The sequence below is a fragment of the Aphelocoma coerulescens genome, unplaced genomic scaffold, assembly GCF_041296385.1.
Source record: "Aphelocoma coerulescens isolate FSJ_1873_10779 unplaced genomic scaffold, UR_Acoe_1.0 HiC_scaffold_221, whole genome shotgun sequence".
NCBI classification, from domain to species: domain Eukaryota; kingdom Metazoa; phylum Chordata; class Aves; order Passeriformes; family Corvidae; genus Aphelocoma; species Aphelocoma coerulescens.
The window spans coordinates 104,431-123,030 of record NW_027183567.1 but is presented as its reverse complement, the minus strand read 5'-3'; the positions used below and the strand labels follow the sequence as shown (position 1 = coordinate 123,030).

At 60.7% G+C, this 18,600-nt stretch overlaps 1 protein-coding gene across 1 annotated transcript in view; it reads left to right on the top strand.

Moving 5' to 3' along the window:
* Positions 1-18,600, top strand: part of CPSF1 (cleavage and polyadenylation specific factor 1) — a 124,350-nt gene that overhangs the window by 34,420 nt on the left and 71,330 nt on the right. The window contains exons 15-18 of the mRNA XM_068999090.1: positions 4,875-4,955; positions 12,434-12,523; positions 14,196-14,312; positions 17,350-17,491. Coding sequence (XP_068855191.1) covers positions 4,875-4,955; positions 12,434-12,523; positions 14,196-14,312; positions 17,350-17,491 — 430 coding nt within the window. The remainder of the gene's footprint in view (positions 1-4,874; positions 4,956-12,433; positions 12,524-14,195; positions 14,313-17,349; positions 17,492-18,600) is intronic.

The following is an 18,600-nucleotide window of genomic DNA, read 5'->3' as shown; positions in this document are numbered from 1 at the left end:
CCACCCCAAAAACCCCCAAATCCACCCCAAATCCACCCCAAACACGGCCTTCCTGTCTGAGGAGGTGAGGGACGCCAAAAACCCCCAAATCCACCCCAAATCCACCCCAAACACAGCCTTCCTGTCTGAGGGGGTGATGGACCCCAAAAACCCCCAAATCCACCCCAAATCCACCCCAAACACGGCCTTCCTGTCCGAGGAGGTGAGGGACCCCAAAAACCCCCAAATCCACCCCAAATCCACCCCCAAATCCACCCCAAATCCACCCCAAATCCACCCCAAACACGGCCTTCCTGTCCGAGGAGGTGAGGGAACCCAAAAACCCCCAAATCCACCCCAAAATCCCCCAAATCCACCCCAAACACGGCCTTCCTGTCCAAGGAGGTGAGGGACGCCAAAAACCCCCAAATCCACCCCAAACTCCACCCCAAATCCACCCCAAACACGGCCTTCCTGTCCGAGGAGGTGAGGGACCCCAAATCCACCCCAAATCCACCCCAAAATCCACCCCAAAAACCCCCAAATCCACCCCAAATCCACCCCAAACACGGCCTTCCTGTCTGAGGAGGTGAGGGACGCCAAAAACCCCCAAATCCACCCCAAATCCACCCCAAACACGGCCTTCCTGTCCGAGGAGGTGAGGGACCCCAAAAACCCCCAAATCCACCCCAAATCCACCCCAAACACAGCCTTCCTGTCCGAGGAGGTGAGGGACCCCAAAATCCCCCAAATCCACCCCAAATCCACCCTAAATCCACCCCAAACACGGCCTTCCTGTCCGAGGAGGTGAGGGACCCCAAAAACCCCCAAATCCACCCCAAATCCACCCCAAAATCCACCCCAAATCCACCCCAAACACGGCCTTCCTGTCCGAGGAGGTGAGGGACCCCAAAAACCCCCAAATCCACCCCAAATCCACCCCAAATCCACCCCAAACACGGCCTTCCTGTCCAAGGAGGTGAGGGACCCCAAAAACCCCCAAATCCACCCCAAATCCACCCCAAACACGGCCTTCCTGTCCGAGGAGGTGAGGGACCCCAAAAACCCCCAAATCCACCCCAAATCCACCCCAAAATCCACCCCAAATCCACCCCAAAATCCACCCCAAAATCCACCCCAAATCCACCCCAAATCCACCCCAAACACGGCCTTCCTGTCCGAGGAGGTGAGGGACCCCAAAAACCCCCAAATCCACCCCAAAATCCCCCAAATCCACCCCAAACACGGCCTTCCTGTCCAAGGAGGTGAGGGACCCCAAAAACCCCCAAATCCACCCCAAACTCCACCCCAAATCCACCCCAAACACGGCCTTCCTGTCCGAGGAGGTGAGGGACCCCAAAACCCCCAAATCCACCCCAAATCCACCCCAAATCCACCCCAAACATGGCCTTCCTGTCCGAGGAGGTGAGGGACCCCAAAAACCCCCAAATCCACCCCAAATCCACCCCAAATCCACCCCAAACACGGCCTTCCTGTCCGAGGAGGTGAGGGACCCCAAAAACCCCAAATCCACCCCAAATCCACCCCAAACACGGCCTTCCTGTCCAAGGAGGTGAGGGACCCCAAAAACCCCAAATCCACCCCAAATCCACCCCAAACACGGCCTTCCTGTCCGAGGAGGTGAGGGACCCCAAAAACCCCCAAATCCACCCAAAATCCACCCCCAAATCCACCCCAAACACGGCCTTCCTGTCCGAGGAGGTGAGGGACCCCAAAAACCCCCAAATCCACCCCAAATCCACCCCAAATCCACCCCAAACACGGCCTTCCTGTCCGAGGAGGTGAGGGACCCCAAAAACCCCAAATCCACCCCAAATCCACCCCAAACACGGCCTTCCTGTCCAAGGAGGTGAGGGACCCCAAAAACCCCAAATCCACCCCAAATCCACCCCAAACACGGCCTTCCTGTCCGAGGAGGTGAGGGACCCCAAAAACCCCCAAATCCACCCAAAATCCACCCCCAAATCCACCCCAAACACGGCCTTCCTGTCCGAGGAGGTGAGGGACCCCAAAATCCCCCAAATCCACCCCAAATCCACCCAAAATCCACCCTAAATCCACCCCAAACACGGCCTTCCTGTCCGAGGAGGTGAGGGACCCCAAAAACCCCCAAATCCACCCCAAATCCACCCCAAATCCACCCCCAAATCCACCCCAAATCCACCCCAAATCCACCCCAAACACGGCCTTCCTGTCCGAGGAGGTGAGGGAACCCAAAAACCCCCAAATCCACCCCAAAATCCCCCAAATCCACCCCAAACACGGCCTTCCTGTCCAAGGAGGTGAGGGACCCCAAAAACCCCCAAATCCACCCCCAAATCCACCCCAAAGTCCACCCAAAATCCACCCCAAACACGGCCTTCCTGTCCGAGGAGGTGAGGGAACCCAAAAACCCCCAAATCCACCCCAAAATCCCCCAAATCCACCCCAAACACGGCCTTCCTGTCCGAGGAGGTGAGGGACCCCAAAAACCCCCAAATCCACCCCAAAATCCACCCCAAAAACCCCCAAATCCACCCCAAATCCACCCCAAACACGGCCTTCCTGTCTGAGGAGGTGAGGGACGCCAAAAACCCCCAAATCCACCCCAAATCCACCCCAAACACGGCCTTCCTGTCTGAGGGGGTGATGGACCCCAAAAACCCCCAAAGCCACCCCAAATCCACCCCAAACACGGCCTTCCTGTCCGAGGAGGTGAGGGACCCCAAAAACCCCCAAATCCACCCCAAATCCACCCCCAAATCCACCCCAAATCCACCCCAAATCCACCCCAAACACGGCCTTCCTGTCCGAGGAGGTGAGGGACCCAAAAACCCCCAAATCCACCCCAAATCCACCCCAAACACGGCCTTCCTGTCCGAGGAGGTGAGGGACCCCAAAAACCCCCAAATCCACCCCAAATCCACCCCAAACATGGCCTTCCTGTCCGAGGAGGTGAGGGACCCCAAAATCCCCCAAATCCACCCCAAATCCACCCTAAATCCACCCCAAACACGGCCTTCCTGTCCGAGGAGGTGAGGGACCCCAAAAACCCCCAAATCCACCCCAAATCCACCCCAAATCCACCCCAAACACGGCCTTCCTGTCCAAGGAGGTGAGGGACCCCAAAAACCCCCAAATCCACCCCAAATCCACCCCAAACACGGCCTTCCTGTCCGAGGAGGTGAGGGACCCCAAAAACCCCCAAATCCACCCCAAATCCACCCCAAAATCCACCCCAAATCCACCCCAAAATCCACCCCAAAATCCACCCCAAATCCACCCCAAATCCACCCCAAACACGGCCTTCCTGTCCGAGGAGGTGAGGGACCCCAAAAACCCCCAAATCCACCCCAAAATCCCCCAAATCCACCCCAAACACGGCCTTCCTGTCCAAGGAGGTGAGGGACCCCAAAAACCCCCAAATCCACCCCAAACTCCACCCCAAATCCACCCCAAACACGGCCTTCCTGTCCGAGGAGGTGAGGGACCCCAAAACCCCCAAATCCACCCCAAATCCACCCCAAATCCACCCCAAACATGGCCTTCCTGTCCGAGGAGGTGAGGGACCCCAAAAACCCCCAAATCCACCCCAAATCCACCCCAAATCCACCCCAAACACGGCCTTCCTGTCCGAGGAGGTGAGGGACCCCAAAAACCCCAAATCCACCCCAAATCCACCCCAAACACGGCCTTCCTGTCCAAGGAGGTGAGGGACCCCAAAAACCCCAAATCCACCCCAAAAATCCACCCCCAAATCCACCCCAAATCCACCCCAAACACGGCCTTCCTGTCCGAGGAGGTGAGGGACCCCAAAAACCCCCAAATCCACCCCAAAATCCCCCAAATCCACCCCAAACACGGCCTTCCTGTCCGAGGAGGTGAGGGACCCCAAAAACCCCCAAATCCACCCCAAAATCCCCCAAATCCACCCCAAACACGGCCTTCCTGTCCAAGGAGGTGAGGGACCCCAAAAACCCCCAAATCCACCCCAAATCCACCCCAAACACGGCCTTCCTGTCCGAGGAGGTGAGGGACCCCAAAAACCCCAAATCCACCCCAAAAATCCACCCCAAAATGGACCCCAAAACCTCCCTCGGAACCCAAAAACTGCTGTACCCTAAACCTGCACCCCGACCCCGAACCCGGACCCCAAACCCGACCCCAGACCCCAACCCCAAACCTGACCCCGACCCGAACTCCTGACCCCAAACCCAAAACCCGACCCCAAACCCGACCCCAACCCCAACCCCTGACCCCAAACCTGACCCCAGCCCTGACCCCAAACCCTGACCCTGACCCCAAACCCAAAACCCGACCCCAAACCCGACCCCAACCCCGACCTCAACCCTGACCCCAAACCCGACCCCAACCCCAACCCTTGACCCCAAACCTGGCCCCAAACCTTGACCCCAAACCCCAGCCCTGACCCCAAACCCTGACCCCAAACCTGACCTCAACCCAAACCCTGACCCCAAACCTGACCCTGACCCCAAACCCAACCCCAACCCCGACCTCAACCCAAACCCCGACCCCAACCCCCGACCCCAACTCCTGACCCCAAACCTGACCCCAAACCCCGACCCCAACCCTGACCCCAAACCCCGACCCCAACCCTGACCCCAAACCCTGACCTTAACCCTAAACCCTGATCCCAAACCCTGACCCCAAACCTGACCCCGACCCCAAACTCTGACCCCAAACCCTGACCCCAAACCTGACCCCAAACCCCAAACCTGACCCCAAACCCCAAACCTGACCCTGACCCCAAACCTGACCCCAAACCCCAAACCTGACCCCGACCCCAAACTCTGACCCCAAACCCTGACCCCAAACCTGACCCCAAACCCCAAACCTGACCCCGACCCCAAACCTGACCCCGGTGTCTCCCACAGTTCCAGAACAGCCCCGAGCCCGACCTGGAGATCGTCCTGTGCTCGGGGTACGGCAAGAACGGGGCGCTCACCGTGCTGCAGGTACCCCAAAAACACCCCAAAAACATCCCAAAACCACCCCAAACACCCCAAAACCACCCCAAACACCCCAAAAATACCCCAAAAACACCCCAAACCCTCCCTGTGCTCGGGGTACGGCAAGAACGGGGCGCTCACCGTGCTGCAGGTACCCCAAAAACACCCCAAAAACATCCCAAAAACACCCCAAAAACACCCCAAACACCCCAAAACACCCCAAACACCCCAAAAATACCCCAAAAACACCCCAAACACCCCAAACACCCCAAAACATCCCAAACACCCCAAAAACACCCCAAAAACACCCCAAACCCTCCCTGTGCTCGGGGTACGGCAAGAACGGGGCGCTCACCGTGCTGCAGGTACCCCAAAAACACCCCAAAAACATCCCAAAACCACCCCAAAAACACCCCAAAAACATCCCAAAAACACCCCAAACACCCCAAAAACACCCCAAACCCTCCCTGTGCTCGGGGTACGGCAAGAACGGGGCGCTCACCGTGCTGCAGGTACCCCAAAAACACCCCAAAAACACCCCAAACACCCCAAAACACCCCAAACACCCCAAAAATACCCCAAAAACACCCCAAACACCCCAAAAACACCCCAAACACCCCCAAACACCCCAAAACACCCCAAACACCCCAAAAACACCCCAAACCCTCCCTGTGCTCGGGGTACGGCAAGAACGGGGCGCTCACCGTGCTGCAGGTACCCCAAAAACATCCCAAAAACACCCCAAAAACATCCCAAAAACACCCCAAACCACCCCAAAACACCCCAAACACCCCAAAAACACCCCAAACCCTCCCTGTGCTCGGGGTACGGCAAGAACGGGGCACTCACCGTGCTGCAGGTACCCCAAAAACACCCCAAAAACATCCCAAAAACACCCCAAACACCCCAAAACATCCCAAACACCCCAAAAACACCCCAAACACCCCAAACCCTCCCTGTGCTCGGGGTACGGCAAGAACGGGGCGCTCACCGTGCTGCAGGTACCCCAAAAACACCCCAAAAACACCCCAAAACCACCCCAAAACCACCCCAAACTCCCCAAAACACCCCAAACACCCCAAAAATACCCCAAAAACACCCCAAACACCCCAAACACCCCAAAACATCCCAAACACCCCAAAAACACCCCAAAAACACCCCAAACCCTCCCTGTGCTCGGGGTACGGCAAGAACGGGGCGCTCACCGTGCTGCAGGTACCCCAAAAACACCCCAAAAACATCCCAAAACCACCCAAAAACACCCCAAAAACACCCCAAAAACACCCCAAAAACACCCCAAACACCCCCAAACACCCCAAACACCCCAAAAACACCCCAAAAACACCCCAAACACCCCCAAACACCCCAAAAACACCCCAAAAACACCCCAAAAACACCCCAAAAACACCCCAAACCCTCCCTGTGCTCGGGGTACGGCAAGAACGGGGCGCTCACCGTGCTGCAGGTACCCCAAAAACACCCCAAAAACATCCCAAAACCACCCAAAAACACCCCAAAAACACCCCAAAAACACCCCAAAAACATCCCAAAACCACCCCAAACTCCCCAAAAACACCCCAAAAACATCCCAAACACCCCAAAACACCCCAAAACCACCCCAAACACCCCAAACACCCCAAACACCCCAAACACCCCAAAAACACCCAAAAACACCCCAAACCCTCCCTGTGCTCGGGGTACGGCAAGAACGGGGCGCTCACCGTGCTGCAGGTACCCCAAAAACACCCCAAAAACATCCCAAACACCCCCAAACCACCCCAAAACTGCCCCAAACACCCCAAAAACACCCCAAACACCCCAAAACTGCCCCAAACACCCCAAAAACACCCCAAAAACACCCCAAAACCACCCCAAACTCCCCAAAACACCCCAAACACCCCAAAAATACCCCAAAAACACCCCAAACACCCCAAACACCCCAAAACCACCCCAAAAACACCCCAAAAACACCCCAAAAACCCCCTAAACCCTCCCTGTGCTCGGGGTACGGCAAGAACGGGGCGCTCACCGTGCTGCAGGTACCCCAAAAACACCCCAAAAACATCCCAAAACCACCCCAAAAACACCCCAAACACCCCCAAACACCCCAAAACACCCCAAACACCCCAAAAACACCCCAAACCCTCCCTGTGCTCGGGGTACGGCAAGAACGGGGCGCTCACCGTGCTGCAGGTACCCCAAAAACATCCCAAAAACACCCCAAAGCCACCCCAAAAACACCCCAAACCCTCCCTGTGCTCGGGGTACGGCAAGAACGGGGCGCTCACCGTGCTGCAGGTACCCCAAAAACACCCCAAAAACATCCCAAAAACACCCCAAAAACACCCCAAAACCACCCCAAAACCACCCCAAACACCCCAAAACACCCCAAACACCCCAAAAATACCCCAAAAACACCCCAAACCCTCCCTGTGCTCGGGGTACGGCAAGAACGGGGCGCTCACCGTGCTGCAGGTACCCCAAAAACACCCCAAAAACATCCCAAAACCACCCAAAAACACCCCAAAAACACCCCAAAAACACCCCAAACACCCCCAAACACCCCAAACACCCCAAAAACACCCCAAAAACACCCCAAACACCCCCAAACACCCCAAAAACACCCCAAAAACACCCCAAACCCTCCCTGTGCTCGGGGTACGGCAAGAACAGGGCGCTCACCGTGCTGCAGGTACCCCAAAAACACCCCAAAAACATCCCAAAAACACCCCAAAAACACCCCAAAAACATCCCAAAAACACCCCAAACACCCCAAAACCACCCCAAAAACACCCCAAAAACACCCCAAACCCTCCCTGTGCTCGGGGTACGGCAAGAACGGGGCGCTCACCGTGCTGCAGGTACCCCAAAAACACCCCTAAAACATCCCAAAAACACCCCAAAAACACCCCAAAAACATCCCAAAACCACCCCAAACTCCCCAAAAACACCCCAAAAACATCCCAAACACCCCAAAACACCCCAAAACCACCCCAAACACCCCAAACACCCCAAAAACACCCAAAAACACCCCAAACCCTCCCTGTGCTCGGGGTACGGCAAGAACGGGGCGCTCACCGTGCTGCAGGTACCCCAAAAACACCCCAAAAACATCCCAAACACCCCCAAACCACCCCAAAACTGCCCCAAACACCCCAAAAACACCCCAAACACCCCAAAACTGCCCCAAACACCCCAAAAACACCCCAAAACCACTGTAAATGACCAAAACCACCCCAAACAACCCAAAAACACCCCAAAGCCACACCGAACACCCCAAAATATCCCCAAAACCACCCCGAGACACCCCAAAACCCCCTGAACCCCAAACTGCCCTGAACCCCAAATTCTCTTGAACCCAAATTCCCCTGAACCCCAAACCCCAGAAGCCCCAAAGCCCCTGAACCCCAAACTCCCCTGAACCCCAAAAGCCCCTGAACCCCAAAAGCCCCCTGAACCCCAAACCTTCTGAACCCCAAACCCCCCTGAACCCCAAAATCTTCTGAACCCAAAATTCTCTTGAACCCAAATTCCCCTGAACCCCAAACCCCCTGAATTCAATGCTCTGAACCCCAAATCCCCTGAACCCCAAAACCCTCTGAGCCCCTAAACCTCCTGAACCCCAAACCCCCTGAACCCCAAATCCCCTGAACCCCAAACCCCTGGAACCCCAAACCCCCTGAACCCCAAATCCCCAAACCCCAAACACCCCTGAACCCCAAACCCCCTGAACCCCAAATCCCCGAACCCCAAACCCCCTGAACGCCAAACCCCCTGAACCCCAAATTCTCCTGAACCCCAAACCCCCTGAACCCCAAACTCCCCTGGACCCCAAACCCCCAAACCCCCTGAACCCCAAAACCTCCTGAACTCCAAATTCCCCTGAACCCAAAACCCCCTGAACCCCAAACTGCCCTGAACCCCAAATTCTCTTGAACCCAAATTCCCCTGAACCACAAAACCCCCTGAACCCCAAACCCCCCTGAACCCCAAACCCCCAAACCCCCTGAACCCCAAAACCTCCTGAACTCCAAATTCCCCTGAACCCAAAACCCCCTGAACCCCAAATTCTCTTGAACCCAAATTCCCCTGAACCCCAAACCCCCTGAACCCCAAATTCTCTTGAACCCCAAATCCCCTGAACCCCAAACCCCAGAAGCCCCAAACCCCCTGAACCCCAAACCCCCTGGACCCCAAACCCCCAAACCCCCTGAACCCCAAAACCTCCTGAACTCCAAATTCCCCTGAACCCAAAACCCCCTGAACCCCAAATTCTCTTGAACCCCAAACCCCCTGAACCCCAAACTCCCCTGGACCCCAAACCCCCAAACCCAAAACCCCCTGAACCCCAAAACCTCCTGAACTCCAAATTCCCCTGAACCCAAAACCCCCTGAACCCCAAACTGCCCTGAACCCCAAATTCTCTTGAACCCAAATTCCCCTGAACCCCAAACCCCAGAAGCCCCAAACCTTCTGAACCCCAAACACCCCCGAACCCCAAACCCCCGAACCCCAAACCCCCTGAACCCGAATTCTCCCAAACCCCCCCCGAACCCCAAACTCCCCCTGAACCCCAAACCCCCCCCGAACCCCAAAGCCCCCCAAGCCCCTCCCCCCGTACCCCAAAAACCCCAGAAGGCCCCAGAGGGCCCCGCACCGCCCCAAACCCCCCGCGGGAGCTTCCCGGGGGGTCGATCCCGGTGCCAGAGCAGGGCTGGGCACGAACCAGGGCGGCCCCAAAGGCTGGGCCCCGCCTGTACCCCCCAGGGACACCCCACATCTATGGGGCAGCACCCCCAGATCTATGGGGCAGCACCCCACAGACCCGCCTGTACCCCCCAGGGACACCCCGAATCTATGGGGCAGCACCCCACATATCTATGGGGCAGCACCCCACAGACCCGCCTGTACCCCCCAGGGACACCCCGAATCTATGGGGCAGCACCCCACATATCTATGGGGCAGCACCCCACAGACCTGCCTGTACCCCCCAGGGACACCCCGAATCTATGGGGCACCCCACACATCTATGGGGCAGCACCCCACAGACCCGCCTGTACCCCCCAGGGACACCCCGAATCTATGGGGCAGCACCCCACATATCTATGGGGCACCCCACAGATCTATGGGGCACCACCCCACAGACCTGCCTGTACCCCCCAGGGACACCCCGAATCTGTGGGGCAGCACCCCACACATCTATGGGGCAGCACCCCACAGACACAGCCCCAAAGGCTAGGCCCCGCCTGTACCCCCCAGGGACACCCTGAATCTATGGGGCAGCACCCCACAGATCTATGGGGCAGCACCCCACAGACCCGCCTGTACCCCCCAGGGACACCCCGAATCTGTGGGGCAGCACCCCACACATCTATGGGGCAGCACCCCACAGACACAGCCCCAAAGGCTGGGCCCCGTCTGTACCCCCCAGGGACACCCCGAATCTATGGGGCAGCACCCCACAGATCTATGGGGCAGCACCCCACAGACCCACATGGAACCCCCAGGGACACCCCGAATCTGTGGGGCAGCACCCCACACATCTATGGGGCAGCACCCCACAAACCCACCTGTACCCCCCAGGGACACCCCGAATCTGTGGGGCAGCACCCCACACATCTATGGGGCAGCACCCCACAAACCCACCTGTACCCCCCAGGGACACCCCGAATCTATGGGGCAGCACCCCACAGACCCGCCTGTAACCCCCAGGGACACCCCGAATCTGTGGGGCAGCACCCCACATATCTATGGGGCAGCACCCCACAGACCCGCCTGTACCCCCCAGGGACACCCCGAATCTATGGGGCACCCCACACATCTATGGGGCAGCACCCCACAGACCCGCCTGTACCCCCCAGGGACACCCCGAATCTATGGGGCAGCACCCCACATATCTATGGGGCACCCCACAGATCTATGGGGCACCACCCCACAGACCTGCCTGTACCCCCCAGGGACACCCCGAATCTGTGGGGCAGCACCCCACACATCTATGGGGCAGCACCCCACAGACACAGCCCCAAAGGCTAGGCCCCGCCTGTACCCCCCAGGGACACCCTGAATCTATGGGGCAGCACCCCACAGATCTATGGGGCAGCACCCCACAGACCCGCCTGTACCCCCCAGGGACACCCCGAATCTGTGGGGCAGCACCCCACACATCTATGGGGCAGCACCCCACAGACACAGCCCCAAAGGCTGGGCCCCGCCTGTACCCCCCAGGGACACCCCGAATCTATGGGGCAGCACCCCACAGATCTATGGGGCAGCACCCCACAGACCCACATGGAACCCCCAGGGACACCCCGAATCTGTGGGGCAGCACCCCACACATCTATGGGGCAGCACCCCACAAACCCACCTGTACCCCCCAGGGACACCCCGAATCTATGGGGCAGCACCCCACAGACCCGCCTGTACCCCCCAGGGACACCCCGAATCTGTGGGGCAGCACCCCACACATCTATGGGGCAGCACCCCACAAACCCACCTGTACCCCCCAGGGACACCCCGAATCTGTGGGGCAGCACCCCAGAGATCTATGGGGCAGCACCCCACAGACCCGCATGGAACCCCCAGGGACACCCCGAATCTGTGGGGCAGCACCCCCAGATCTATGGGGCAGCACCCCACAAACCCACCTGTACCCCCCAGGGACACCCCGAATCTATGGGGCAGCACCCCACAGACCCGCCTGTACCCCCCAGGGACACCCCGAATCTGTGGGGCAGCACCCCACACATCTATGGGGCAGCACCCCACAAACCCACCTGTACCCCCCAGGGACACCCCGAATCTGTGGGGCAGCACCCCAGAGATCTATGGGGCAGCACCCCACAGACCCGCATGGAACCCCCAGGGACACCCCGAATCTGTGGGGCAGCACCCCCAGATCTATGGGGCAGCACCCCACAGACCCGCCTGTAAACTGTCCCCTTGTCTTTCCCTGTCCCCATCCCTGTCCCCCCTCTGTCCCCATCCCCCCCGTGACCGCTGTCCCCATCCCTGTCCCCTGTCCCCATCCCTGTCCCCATCCCTGTCCCCCTGTCTGTCCCCATCCCCATCCCTGTCCCCATCCCTGTCCCCATCCCCTGTCCCCATCCCTGTCCCCTGTCCCCATCCCTGTCCCCCTGTCTGTCCCCCCTCTGTCCCCATCCCTGTCCCCTGTCCCCGTCCCTGTCCCCATCCCTGTCCCCATCCCTGTCCCCCTGTCTGTCCCCATCCCCATCCCTGTCCCCATCCCCGTCCCCATCCCCATCCCCATCCCTGTCCCCCTGTCTGTCCCCCCTCTGTCCCCATCCCTGTCCCCCGTCCCCATCCCTATCCCTGTCCCCATCCCTGTCCCCCGTCCCCATCCCCATCCCCATCCCCATCCCCATCCCCGTCCCCATCCCTGTCCCCCCTCTGTCCCCCCTCTGTCCCCATCCCTGTCCCCCCTCTGTCCCCTCCCCCGTGACCGCTGTCCCCGTCCGTGTCCCCAGCGCAGCATCCGGCCCCAGGTGGTCACCACGTTCGAGCTGCCCGGCTGTTACGACATGTGGACGGTCACCGCGCCCCCCCCGCGGGAGCAGGTGTGTCCCCCCTGTGTCCCCCCTGTGTCCCCCTCCCTGTGTCCCCCCTGTGTCACCCTCCCTGTGTCCCTGTGTCCCCGTGTCACCCTCCCTGTGTCCCTGTGTCCCTATGTCCCTGTGTCACCGTCCCTGTGTCCCCCCTGTGTCCCCCCCGTGTCCCCGTGTCACCGTCCCTGTGTCCCTGTGTCCCCGTGTCCCTGTGTCACCCTCCCTGTGTCCCCCCTGTGTCCGTGTCCCCGTGTCCCTGTGTCACCCTCCCTGTGTCCCTGTGTCCCTGTGTCCCCTGTGTCCCCCCGTGTCCCTGTGTCACCCTCCCCGTGTCCCCGTGTCCCCCCATGGTGCCGTGTCACCCTCCCTGTGTCCCCTGTGTCCCCTGTGTCACCCTCCCTGTGTCCCCCCTGTGTCACCCTCCCTGTGTCCCCCGTGTCCCCGTGTCACCCTCCCTGTGTCCCTGTGTCCCCCATGGCGCCGTGTCACCCTCCCTGTGTCCCTGTGTCCCCCCTGTGTCACCCTCCCTGTCTCCCTGTGTCCCCGTGTCACCCTCCCTGTGTCCCCCCTGTGTCCGTGTCCCTGTGTCCCCATGTCACCCTCCCTGTGTCCCTGTGTCCCTGTGTCCCTGTGTCCCTGTGTCCCTGTGTCACCCTCCCTGTGTCCCCCCTGTGTCCGTGTCCCTGTGTCCCCGTGTCACCCTCCCTGTGTCCCTGTGTCCCTGTGTCCCTGTGTCCCTGTGTCCCTGTGTCACCCTCCCTGTGTCCCCCCTGTGTCCCTGTGTCCCTGTGTCACCCTCCCTGTGTTCCCCCTGTGTCCGTGTCCCTGTGTCCCTGTGTCACCCTCCCTGTGTCCCCCCTGTGTCCGTGTCCCTGTGTCCCTGTGTCACCCTCCCTGTGTCCCCCCTGTGTCCGTGTCCCTGTGTCCCCGTGTCACCCTCCCTGTGTCCCTGTGTCCCTGTGTCCCTGTGTCCCTGTGTCACCCTCCCTGTGTCCCCCCTGTGTCCGTGTCCCTGTGTCCCTGTGTCACCCTCCCTGTGTCCCTGTGTCCCTGTGTCCCTGTGTCCCTGTGTCACCCTCCCTGTGTCTCCTGTGTCCCCCCATGGCTCTGTGTCACCCTCCCTGTGTCCCCCGTGTCCCTGTGTCACCCTCCCTGTGTCCCCCCATGGCTCCGTGTCACCCTCCCTGTGTCCCCCCTGTGTCCCTGTGTCACCCTCCCTGTGTCCCTGTGTCCCCCCATGGCGCTGTGTCACCCTTCCTGTGTCCCCCATGGCGCCGTGTCACCCTCCCTGTGTCCCTGTGTCCCCCCTGTGTCACCCTCCCTGTGTCCCCCCCATGTCCCCGTGTCACCCTCCCTGTGTTCCCCCCCATGTCCCTGTGTCACCCTCCCTGTGTCCCCCCCGTGTCCCTGTGTCACCCTCCCTGTGTCCCCCCACGGCTCCGTGTCACCCTCCCTGTGTCCCCGTGTCCCCCCGTTCTCCTGGCCCCATGTCCCCCACCCCTGTGTCCCCCCCGTCCTTGTGTCCCCGTGTCCCCATGTCCCCCCATGTCCCCCTGTCCTTGTGTCCCCATGTCCCCCTGTCCCCCACCCGTGTCCCCCCCGTCCCCCATTCCTTTGTCTCCATGTCCCTCCCCCCCCAGTGTCCTCCTGTCCCCGTGTCCCCACCGAGGCTCTGTCCCCGCAGCCGGAGGTGGCCCCGGGGGCCAGCGCAGAGCCCGAGGCGGCCGCGGCTCCGGAAGGTTCCGAGGAGGACGGGGAACGGCACGGCTTCCTCATCCTGAGCAGGGAGGACTCCACCATGGTGAGGGAACGTGGGGACATCACGGGGACATCATGGGGACATCATGGGGACATCACGGGGACATCATGGGGACATCATGGGGACAGGGGTTCCTCATCCTGAGCAGGGAGGACTCCACCATGGTGAGGGAACATGGGGACATCATGGGGGCATCATGGGGACATCATGGGGACATCACGGGGATATCATGGGGATATCATGGGGACATCATGGGGACATCCCAGGGACAGGGGTTCCTCATCCTGAGCAGGGAGGACTCCACCATGGTGAGGGACATGGGGACATCACAGGGACATCATGGGGACATCACGGGGACAGGGGTTCCTCATCCTGAGCAGGGAGGACTCCACCATGGTGAGGGGACATGGGGACATCATGGGGACATGGGGACATCATGGGGACATCCCTGGGGTAGGGGTTCCTCATCCTGAGCAGGGAGGACTCCACCATGGTGAGGGACATGGGGACATCACGGGGACATCATGGGGACATGGGGGCATCATGGGGACATGGGGACATCATGGGGACATTGGGACATCATGGGGACATCCCAGGGACATCACGGGGACATCATGGGGACATGGGGATATCATGGGGACATCATGGGGGCATCCCAGGGACAGGGGTTCCTCATCCTGAGCAGGGAGGATCCACCATGGTGAGGGGACATGGGGACATCCCAGGGACATGGGGACATCATGGGGACATCACGGGGACATGGGGACATCACAGGGACATGGGGACATCATGGGGACATCATGGGGACATCATGGGGACATGGGTTCCTCATCCTGAGCAGGGCGGACTCCACCATGGTGAGGAAACATGGGGACATCATGGGGACATGGGGACATCCCAGGGACATCCCAGGGACATCATGGGGACATCATGGGGACATGGGGACATCATGGGGACATCATGGGGACATGGGGACAACACAGGGACATGGGGACATCATGGGGGCATCCCTGGGGTAGGGGTTCCTCATCCTGAGCAGGGAGGACTCCACCATGGTGAGGGACATGGGGACATCATGGGGACATGGGGACATCATGGGGACATCATGGGGACATCATGGGGACATCATGGGGACATGGGTTCCTCATCCTGAGCAGGGAGGGCTCCACCATGGTGAGGGGACATGGGGACATCCCAGGGACATGGGGACATCATGGGGACATGGGGACATCACAGGGACATCCCAGGGACAGGGGTTCCTCATCCTGAGCAGGGAGGACTCCACCATGGTGAGGGGACATGGGGACATCATGGGGACATCATGGGGACATGGGGACATCATGGGGTTATCATGGGGACATCATTGGGATATGGGGACATCATGGGGACATCAGAGGGACATCCCAGGGACAGGGGTTCCTCATCCTGAGCAGGGAGGATCCACCATGGTGAGGGACATCATGGGGACATCCCGGGGACATCATGGGGTTATCATGGGGACATGGTGACATCATGGGGACATGGGGACATCATGGGGACATCCCTGGGATAGGGGTTCCTCATCCAGAGCAGGGAGGACTCCACCATGGTGAGGGACACTGGGGACATCATGGGGACATGGAGACATCATGGGGACATCACGGGGACATCACGGGGACATGGGGACATCATGGGGACATCATGGAGACATGGGGACATGGGGACATCATGGGGACATCATGGGGACATGGGGACATCCCTGGGATAGGGGTTCCTCATCCTGAGGAGGGAGGACTCCACCATGGTGAGGGACACTGGGGACATCCCAGGGACATGGGGACATCACAGGGACATCATGGGGACATGGGGGCATCATGGGGACATGGGGACATCATGGGGACATGGGGACATCATGGGGACATCCCAGGGACATCATGGGGACATCATGGGGACATGGGGACATCATGGGGACATCTTGGGGACAGGGGTTCCTCATCCTGAGCAGGGAGGACTCCACCATGGTGAGGGACATCATGGGGACATCCCAGGGACATGGGGACATCACGGGGACATCACGGGGACATCATGGGGACATGGGGACATCCCAGGGACAGGGGTTCCTCATCCTGAGCAGGGAGGACTCCACCATGGTGAGGGACACTGGGGACATCCCAGGGACATGGGGACATCATGGGGACATCATGGGGATATGGGGACATCTTGAGGACGTGGGGACATCATGGGGACATCCCTGGGGTAGGGGTTCCTCATCCTGAGCAGGGAGGACTCCACCATGGTGAGGGGACAGGGGGACATCACGGGGACATGGGGACATCATGGGGACATCATGGGGACATGGGGACATCATGGGGACATGGGGACACCATGGGGACATCACGGGGACATGGGGACATCATGGGGACATGGGGACATCCCTGGGATAGGGGTTCCTCATCCTGAGCAGGGAGGACTCCACCATGGTGAGGGACACTGGGGACATCCCAGGGACATGGGGACATCATGGGGACATCACGGGGACATCACGGGGACATCATAGGGACATGGGGACATTCCAGGGACGCGTGGGGACATCACGGGGACAGTGACACGGCCGTGGGGGCTCCCCTGGGTGCCACATCGGGGCTCAATCCCACACCCGTGTCCCCACGTCCCGATGACGTCCCCCATGTCTCTGATGTCCCTGATGTCCCCCAATGTCCCCCGACATCCCCCGACGTCCCCGATGTCCCCGATGTCCCCGATGCCCCCTGATGTCCCCGATGTCCCCTGATGCCCCCCGATGCCCCCTGATGCCCCCCGATGTCCCTGATGTCCCCGATGTCCCCCGATGTCCCCGATGTCCCCTGATGCCCCCTGATGTCCCCCGACGTCCCCCGATGTCCCCTGATGCCCCCTGATGTCCCCGATGCCCCCTGATGTCCCCCAAATGTCCCCCAATGTCCCCGATGTCCCTGACATCCTCCAATGTCCCCAATGTCCCTGATGTCCCCAATGCCCCCTGATGTCCCCGATGCCCCCCGATACCCCCTGATGTCCCCGATGCCCCCTGATGTCCCCCAAATGTCCCCGATGTCCCCAGATCCTGCAGACGGGGCAGGAGATCCTGGAGCTGGACACGAGCGGCTTCGCCACGCAGGGCCCGACCGTGTTCGCCGGCAACCTGGGCCAGGGCCAGTTCATCGTGCAGGTGTCCCCGCTGGGGCTGCGGCTGCTGCAGGGCGGTGAGTGGCACACCTGGGCACACCTGGGCACACCTGGGCACACCTGGGACACACCTGGGCACACCTGGGCACACCTGGGCACACCTGGGGACAGGGACACACCTGGGCACACCTGGGACACACCTGGGCACACCTGGGGACAGGGACACACCTGGGCACACCTGGGACACACCTGGGACACACCTGGGCACACCTGGGCCAGGGCCAGTTCATCGTGCAGGTGTCCCCGCTGGGGCTGCGGCTGCTGCAGGGCGGTGAGTGGCACACCTGGGCACACCTGGGCACACCTGGGCACACCTGGGACACACCTGGGCACACCTGGGCCAGGGCCAGTTCATTGTGTAGGTGTCCCCACTGGGGCTGCAGCTGCTGCAGGGCGGTGAGTGGCACACCTGGGCACACCTGGGGACACACCTGGGCACACCTGGGCACACCTGGGCACACCTGGGACACACCTGGGCACACCTGGGCCAGGGCCAGTTCATCGTGCAGGTGTCCCCGCTGGGGCTGCGGCTGCTGCAGGGCGGTGAGTGGCACACCTAGGCACACCTGGGCACACCTGGGCACACCTGGGCACACCTGGGACACACCTGGGCACACCTGGGGACACACCTGGGACACACCTGGGGACACCCCTGGGCACACCTGGGCCAGGGCCAGTTCATCGTGCAGGTGTCCCCGCTGGGGCTGCGGCTGCTGCAGGGCGGTGAGTGGCACACCTAGGCACACCTGGGCACACCTGGGACACCTGGGACACACCTGGGCACACCTGGGCACACCTGGGCCAGGGCCAGTTCATTGTGTAGGTGTCCCCACTGGGGCTGCAGCTGCTGCAGGGCGGTGAGTGGCACTGGGACACACCTGGGCACACCTGGGGACAGGGACACACCTGGGCACACCTGGGCCACCCAGGGGACACACCTGGGCACACCTGGGCACACCTGGGACACACCTGGGGACAGGGACACACCTGGGCACACCTGGGGCACACCTGGGGACACACCTGGGGCACCCATGGGACACACCTGGGATACACCTGGGACACACCTGGGCACACCTGGGACACACCTGGGGACACACCTGGGGTACCCATGGGACACACCTGGGAC